We start from the raw sequence: 9,664 nt of genomic DNA on the forward strand, positions 1-9,664 counted from the left end.
GATTTTAAGAACATTATGTTTCACTTTACTCATGCAACATTTTCACATATATTACATATATAAAGTGCATGAAAAGTAAACTCGATATCGGTCATGGACTTCTAAATGGTCAAAATTGAGCCAGCTAATTTTGACCGTGCACAGTAAATAGTGAAAAATTAAAATCCTATCTATTACATGTAAGCTTCCATCATACATATACAAGTCTTCAACTCTTGAAGTCTTCAGATCTTCAACTCTTGAAGTCTTCGATTCTTCATACATACATTTCCTATCTACCATTGTAACACCCCCAGATTTTTCCAACATACTAAAAGGCATAGATAATCATATTTACTAATTTCCTAAAACGTAAGCGCATAAAATCCAAAGGTGTTACTCCACACCTAAGTCTATCCCAAACTTAGATGCTAAGGTAACCACTACTTCTATTATCCAAAATATATCATATTCATAATTTACAACCCAATATTTACTTTTACACAACCAAAAGATCTCTAATACCCATAGTACACTTCTTCTAATATCGCTCTCAAGAGTCATAATATACTCTAAACCTGAAGCATAAGTAAACCAGAATTAGCACATATAGTGCTAAGTAATTCCCACTCCACCATGTAAAACCGTTTATTTTGGAAAAAGATTTTCATAACACGATTTTATTTTTAGAAAATGGTTTTATATTCAAAATAGGTTTTGAAACTCAATTTCCATTTACCAATTCAACATCACATAATATATATATATATATATATATATATATATATATATTAAGGGAGATATACAACCACACATGATCACAATTAAGAAGATATTTTTTTAATTAATAAATCTAATTCACACAATCCCCTAAATTCCACCGCACACCAAGTCCAACCGAACACCAGTCCATCCGGAACTCCAGATCCCACCTTAACACCAATAATAAGAATAATGATAACATATGAGCCGAAGCTCTAACCACCGATCTTTCAGGAGCCGAAGCTCTAACCACCAATCTATCAGGAGCCGAAGCTCTAACCACCAATCTATCAGGAGTCGAAGCTCTAACCACCAATCCATTCCGCCAAACCATATATATTAAATCATGATAAATCACATTTTTCAATCATATACATTAACTATCAATAATTCTCAACCACACATATATATATATATAACATATGAATCATACTTGTAACATATATACACATCTTAAACACACATATTTTTCAATAGTAGTAATAAGAACAATAATAATAATATTAATATAATAATAATAATAATATATAATAATAATAATAATACATGTATAATAATACACTATATATTACGGCATAGTATAGTTATATAATAATAATAATAATAATAATAATAATAATAATAGTAATAATAACAATATTAAATATATATAGATATGTATTACGGTATACATACATATATATATAACATATAATGAATTTATACCATGATCATAAAATACCCAATTATCATCAAGGCTTTTATCAAATAATATACCAATATCAAGCAATTAAGGAATTTGAATAAACATGGTGGAGAAAATATTTTGGTTGGACATGGAAATTACCTCAACACTTTGAAACTTCTACTAAAATATCTAGTTGATCACTCCTCCAACTCCTTTGGTTCTTCTCAAGATTATCCTAAATTAGCTTAGGGGAAAAGGTCTTGATGCCTTAGAGAAGGAAAGATTTAAAGATGAATTTATTTGGGTAGCAAGGAGAGTGATGGCCGAAAATGGTGTGTATATATAGAAGAATACTAAAGCTTAGTTGGTTTAGCTAGAATGGTCTATCACTTGGTAGAGATTTCTAGAGATTTCTTTGAGCTTATCTCTTAATTATATATACATATATTAAGATTTAGATAGTCAAAAAGGGTGGCTAAAAATATCTAGATTTTTTTTTCTTCTTTTGTAGAGATTCCTAGCATGGTTTATTGGGCTAAAAAAATTAAGTTTGGGTTTGGGCTTTATTTTTATTTATTGGGCCTCTTAAGAAATAAAATAAATTATAAATTTCTAGGCCCAATTTTAGTAGAATAATTAAAATTAATAAAAGAATTAAGGATTTTCTAATATATTATGGTTTTCGAAATAACAAAAATACGGGGTATTACACTCTACCCCCCTTAAAAGGAGTTTCGTCCTCGAAACTCAAGAATTATTCTGGAATAGGGTTTAATATGAGAATGATTATTTGGTTCCAAATATGGTTAATAAAGGGTATGAGATGCAAAGAGTAGGGGAAAAAAGTATATCAAATACTAGAATTCTCCCCTCCTAACACACGGTCTAACGCTGATCTAATGCCTTATATCAATAACGGTTACTAGTACCTGTAATCACGTTGCTGGTTCCTGCCTGGGTCCTGCTCATCACGTAGATTTTACTTTGCTGGGTTTCATCCTGGTTGTTTAGGCGCGCGATGTTGCCGCCATTGTTGTTACTATCTCTCACGCCATTTACTCTTGAGTTTTGATTGATTGACAGACGGTTGGCCTATGCTTCCATGCGGACGTAAGCTGGATGAAGTCACATTCTTGCCAGCACGGCATTCGAATGCTCGATGACCTCTTTTCCCACAGTTGAGACACGCCACAATGTTCCCCTGACAATCTACACCAGGGTGATCCTTCCCACACTTTTGACAATAGTAGTGTCTTTCTCTGGTCCAGCTTCCTCCAGTGGTCATTTGATTCTGCGGATGATAGTTCCTCCTAAGGTCACTACTATAACTTCTAGGGTAATCCCTAACTCGCTTGACGCTTTCTATCCTAGGTTTCTTATTAACAAATCTATCGCTTTCTGCAGCCTTCCTCTTATTCCTCTCGAGGACGTTCTTCTGAAGCTGATTTACCCGAAAATGATTTGCTGCTCGACTGTACGCTTCGCCAAGAGTTTGACATTCGAAAACGCAAACAGCTTTCTGTGTTTCGAAGGTTAAACCACTAACGAATTTCCTAGCCTTGCTAGGTTCATCGGGTACCAAGGCAGGGGCAAACCGGGCAAGTTCAAGGAATCGGGCGTAATATTCCTGCACAGTAGTATTCCCTTGTCGCAGATGTAGAAATTCTTCATACTTGGCGGCTCTCACGTGCTCCGGATAGAAACGACAACGTACTCTATCCTTGAAAGTTTCCCATCCAAACCCGTTCTCCTGTCGGTAACTTGGTCCCATCATTCCCCACCAGTTATCGGCTTCTTGTCGAAGATAGAAGGCCGCGATCTCTACGCGTCGCTCTTCAGGGCAGTTTATAGCTTCAAACATCTTGTCAAATGCTCGGATCCAATCTTCAAGTACGAGTGGATCCTCTTGACCGTCAAAGTAGGGTGGATGACGCTCCGCTACTATTTTAGCTATGTCCGGCCCATTGCGGTTATTGTTGAGGAGAGTATTTGCCAAGGCTTGCGTTAGTTGAGTTAGTTGCTGCAAATTTTGAGCTAATAGCTCATCCGTCGAAGTTCCTCGATTCTTGGCTCGTTGTCCGGTCGGGGCCATCGTTAACTTATTTACGAAACGAACACGAATTTAAGGTAATTACAAAAGAAAACTTACTTATTCTATAAATATCCCTCTAGGAAGGGGCACACCAGTCGGGTGCAGCAGCCACAAGTATAATTAACTTAAGTAAAATGAAAGCACTCCCTCACCACGATTTCTTATCACAATTAAAATCTTAAGGTTTCAAACCTAGATTTCTAATTTCAAATGTTCAAACTTAAATTTCTATAGTCAAGTCCTCACACCTAGAGTCAACCTAGGTTCTTAAAGTTCAATTCTTAATTTCTTAGAATTCTACCTAAGTTCCCAAAGGTTCGAATTGCTCTGATACAAACTGTAACAGAGCGTACCAAACTTTATTGCCCATAACAAAGATCTCACAACCTAAGCTCTGATACCAACTATAACACCCCCAGATTTTTCCAACATACTAAAAGGCATAGATAATCATATTTACTAATTTCCCAAAACGTAAGCGCATAAAATCCAAAGGTGTTACTCCACACCTAAGTCTATCCCAAACTTAGATGCTAAGGTAACCACTACTTCTATTATCCAAAATATATCATATTCATAATTTACAACCCAATATTTACTTTTACACAACCAAAAGATCTCTAATACCCATAGTACACTTCTTCTAATATCGCTCTCAAGAGTCATAATATACTCTAAACCTGAAGCATAAGTAAACCAGAATTAGCACATATAGTGCTAAGTAATTCCCACTCCACCATGTAAAACCGTTTATTTTGGAAAAAGGTTTTCATAACACGATTTTATTTTTAGAAAATGGTTTTATATTCAAAATAGGTTTTGAAACTCAATTTCCATTTACCTATTCAACATCACATAATATATATATATATATTAAGGGAGATATACAACCACACATGATCACAATTAAGAAGATATTTTTTTAATTAATAAATCTAATTCACACAATCCCCTAAATTCCACCGCACACCAAGTCCAACCGAACACCAGTCCATCCGGAACTCCAGATCCCACCTTAACACCAATAATAAGAATAATGATAACATATGAGTCGAAGCTCTAACCACCGATCTTTCAGGAGCCGAAGCTCTAACCACCAATCTATCAGGAGCCGAAGCTCTAACCACCAATCTATCAGGAGTCGAAGCTCTAACCACCAATCCATTCCGCCAAACCATATATATTAAATCATGATAAATCACATTTTTCAATCATATACATTAACTATCAATAATTCTCAACCACACACATATATATATAACATATGAATCATACTTGTAACATATATACACATCTTAAACACACATATTTTTCAATAGTAGTAATAAGAACAATAATAATAATATTAATATAATAATAATAATAATATATAATAATAATAATACATGTATAATAATATACCATATATTACGGCATAGTATAGTTATATAATAATAATAATAATAATAATAATAATAATAATAGTAATAATAACAATATTAAATATATATAGATATGTATTACGGTATACATACATACATACATATATATATATATATATATATAACATATAATGAATTTATACCATGATCATAAAATACCCAATTATCATCAAGGCTTTTATCAAATAATATACCAATATCAAGCAATTAAGGAATTTGAATAAACATGGTGGAGAAAATATTTTGGTTGGACATGGAAATTACCTCAACACTTTGAAACTTCTACTAAAATATCTAGTTGATCACTCCTCCAACTCCTTTGGTTCTTCTCAAGATTATCCTAAATTAGCTTAGGGGAAAAGGTCTTGATGCCTTAGAGAAGGAAAGATTTAAAGATGAATTTATTTGGGTAGCAAGGAGAGTGATGGCCGAAAATGGTGTGTATATATAGAAGAATACTAAAGCTTAGTTGGTTTAGCTAGAATGGTCTATCACTTGGTAGAGATTTCTAGAGATTTCTTTGAGCTTATCTCTTAATTATATATACATATATTAAGATTTAGATAGTCAAAAAGGGTGGCTAAAAATATCTAGATTTTTTTTTCTTCTTTTGTAGAGATTCCTAGCATGGTTTATTGGGCTAAAAGAATTAAGTTTGGGTTTGGGCTTTATTTTTATTTATTGGGCCTCTTAAGAAATAAAATAAATTATAAATTTCTAGGCCCAATTTTAGTAGAATAATTAAAATTAATAAAAGAATTAAGGATTTTCTAATATATTATGGTTTTCGAAATAACAAAAATACGGGGTATTACAACCATAAAATAGGTACATATTTCGGGAAGGGATTTACATTACAATAATAGATAAGAGACACGCAGTCCCCAATTTTAATTAATCACCAAAAACGGTGCAAAATCCAAAATAAATCACATTCATTCAACGGGTCCTAAGTCCATGACCAAACCGACATGCTAAGCAAACCATACATAGCATAAAATAAATAATGCATTAATTTGTGGCTTTAAAAGATATAATCCAATTATACCATAAAAACTTGGGTCAATCTAAAATACAATTTATATGGAAACCAATTTCCATATAACAAATCAAAACTTCCCATTAATTAATTAATTTCATACCAAAATTTAATTTGTATGTAATCAATTAATTACTATTATAATATTACATTAAACACTTTAATCTAAAATATTATAATCATGGAAACATACTTAAATAGTATTCAATTATCGCATAAAGAATCACTATTTAAGGAGAAAAATAAATATTTCAAAGATTATAATAATATAATTATTACTACCATAAAAATCATATTTTAATGATAATAATAGTATATTATCATATAATCTTCTAAAATATTAATTTCTCAAAAATAGAAAATAATCATTATGATAATAATTAATACTACCAAAAATATCTCATATTAAATTAGCAGTAATTAATTTCTAATTATCAATATAAAATATTTTCAAATATGATAACAATTTACTACCATAAAAAATATCTAATATTTAATATGGTAATTTAAAATTCTAATTATCATAACAATATTTTAAAATATAATACTACTATAATTATCAAATAATTAATTGGTAATATTATATTCTTGCCAAACTTCCGCTTCAACCCCGTCTTCAACGCCAAGTCGCCAACTAATCATAATGCCGGAGCTCCGTCGGACGGTGCCGAACCGAGAGCAACCATCTTCGCCGGCCATACTGCCATCCTTCTCCGATCGGACAGCCCACGCGGTCAGCGACGACTGGCGGGTAACCCATTGCAACTCCCAGCCACGTATCATGCCGCCTTTGCGCCGAAACCATCAGCAATGAACTTTTCATCGCTTTTCAGCAAGCGACAACGCCTAGACACACCACCGCTCGTAGCCAACAGCCGCTCAATCAGCGCACCGCAGCCACGACCAGCCGTGTCGCCTTGGCTGCCGGTGCGTCCATCAAGAGGAACAACCAGCCTCCAACCCCTGAGATGCCTCACCATCTTCGGATCGACTGTCGATCGGAAGCGAGGAAAACAGAGATGGAGAAGATAGACGGAAGTGACCGGAAAACGCAAAAGAAATCGCAGCGGGAAGATGAACGAAAAACTTGAACTCCTTTTTCTTTTATTATTATTATAATAATAATATTCTCATATATTATTATATATAATATAAACAAAAGCGAACCAAGGAAGATCACTGAATACGAAAACGGTATTTCTTTTATTATTATAATAACATATCTTGTATATTATTATATAATACAATATAATATAATAATCCAATTATTATATTAACTAATTAAACCAAGAATTTTTTGATCAAAAAAAAAATCAAAAGCCACAAATTAATCTAAACATAAAATCATAAGAAAAAGTCTGGCTCTTGATGCCACTGTTAGAAAAACATACATGCGCATCAGAAGCATCAAATCACTTTTTCAATGATTCTATGTAAACGAGGGAGTTTGAAAGGTTTACCCTTGAAGCGTGCTTTGGCAGAATCAAAACCGTCCAATAGTCCGGCCTCTAGTCTGTCCACCGGTCGGGCACGCGAGAACTCCTAGAGATTTCTAGGTGAAACTCTTTTCCAGACTAATCTCTGTATTGTTCTCTCTCTCTATTAAGAAATAGGGCAAGGCTTATATATATAGCCTGGTTTGGGCCCAAAGGTGCTAGCCTTTTAAAAGCCCAAATCTGCCCAGTATTGAATTAATTCATTAATCAGTCATTAATGTATTAATTCAATATCGATAACTCTTTATCCATTTCTTTTAAAGTTCTCAGCATTACCACGAACCATTAAGGTGTGACTTCCTAGGTTCATAGTCAAACTAGCAACGAGTAATATTTAATAACTCATTATTAAATAACTCGTAAGTCATGAGTGACACCTAGCAGTATGTCATGACTACCTAGTTGACAATGAATATAATTAATATATTATAATGAACCTTTCCGTTACAAATATTATGCAACATTCTTTCCACACAACACTTGTTCCGAACCAGATAAAGGTCATGGTCAAACTTGGTCAAACCCATAAAACCTGGTCAATATGTCTATTCAATATTCTTAACCTGAAGTCCAACTTCATTGTACTCTGGCCAGAGATTCTCTTTGTATGATTATTGAATAGACTGGAACATCCTTGTTACCTCAAGGCGGTGGATCCTCTATTGAACGCACACATGTCTCCATACAATACTGAACTAGGCCACCAAGTACACTTATAGTCCCATAAGGAACAAAAGACGCATACTGGCAAAAACTAGTCCACCATATGTACAAGACAACCATGTCATCTCAAGTCAAAGGATTATTGCATACTTGTAACATACAACATACCGATGACACGTAGATAGACACCATGCGGTACGTTGTAGTTAGTCAATGTTCAATGACTTGTTCTCTAACAACCATCCACATGTCCACTCTCTGTATCTCATACAGAATGGCATGAGACTCACCATAAGAAGGACAATGTGCTAGTCTTATCGGAATTCTAATGCCCAATTAGAATTCATATGACTAGGAACATTTTTACAATACTTCATTTATTAATTCTTCGTCACTCATATTCTTAACACTTAAGAATGAAGAATTAAGAAGATTGTATGGAATAATATCAAATATTAACTAAGCTTTAATAAAATAAATAAAATAATTATTTATTATATTTATTTAATAAGAAATTAATGCCCAAAACAATAAATGTTGGCTCCTAGGGCATACATGTCTAACAGTAGCCACTCTATGAGTAATGCCATATTTTTTCAGTAGACCTGCAAAAAGTTTATTACAGAAGTGGGTACCTTCATCGCTAATAATAGCTCTGGGCGTCCCAAATCTTGCAAAAATATCTTTCAAGAACTTTAAAACAACCTTACTGTCATTTGTTCTGGTGGCCACAGCTTCAACCTATTTCGAGACATATTCAACAGCCACAAGAATGTACTGATAACCAAAGGAAGTGGGAAAAGGCCCCATGAAATCAATTCCCCAAACATCAAACAGATCAACAACTAAAATATTTGAAAGGGACATTTCATGACGCTTACTTATATTACCAGTCCTCTGGCATCTATCACACTTAGCACAAAATTCAAGTGCATCCTTGAACAAAGTGGGCCAATAAAAACTAGACTGCAAAACTTTCAATGCAGTTTTCTTCCCAGTAAAATGTCCTCCGCAACTTAAAGTGTGGCTATGATTCAAAATATTTTGTTGTTCAAACTCAGGAATACTCCTTCTAATTATTTGATCAGGACAAATTTTAAACAAATAAGGCTCATCCCAAAAGAAATGTTTAACTTTAGAAAGAAAATGTTTTTTTCCTTGTGAATTCAAGTCTAGGTGAAAGTGACCCGAGACTAAATAATTCACAGAATCTGCATACTAAGGCTCTTTATTTTGTAACGAAAGCAACTGTTCATCAGGGAACCTGTCATTTATAGGAATATTAGAATTAGGACAAATATTAGCTACATCAGGTAAACAAGACAAATGATCAGCAACCACATTCTCGCACCCTTTCTTGTCCTTGATAGTCAAATCCAATTCTTGAAGCAACAAAATCCATCTTATTAGCCTAGGCTTAGCATCTTTTTTAGCCAACAAAAATTTCAGAGCAGAATGATCAGAATAAACAATCACCTTAGAACCAAGCAAGTAAGAACGAAATTTTTCTAATGCAAACTATAGCTAACAACTCCATTTCAGTAG

The 9,664-nt window shown here is 33.5% G+C and overlaps 1 protein-coding gene across 1 annotated transcript; it reads right to left on the bottom strand.

Moving 5' to 3' along the window:
* Nucleotides 1-2,447: 2,447 nt before the first annotated feature.
* Nucleotides 2,448-3,500, bottom strand: LOC116011998. Its single transcript, XM_031251456.1, has one exon. The coding sequence runs from the start codon at nt 3,498-3,500 to the stop codon at nt 2,448-2,450; it is 1,053 nt and encodes a 350-aa protein (XP_031107316.1).
* Between the last annotated feature and the right edge of the window lie 6,164 nt (nt 3,501-9,664).

Source organism: Ipomoea triloba, chromosome 1, assembly GCF_003576645.1.
Source record: "Ipomoea triloba cultivar NCNSP0323 chromosome 1, ASM357664v1".
Lineage (NCBI taxonomy): Eukaryota > Viridiplantae > Streptophyta > Magnoliopsida > Solanales > Convolvulaceae > Ipomoea > Ipomoea triloba.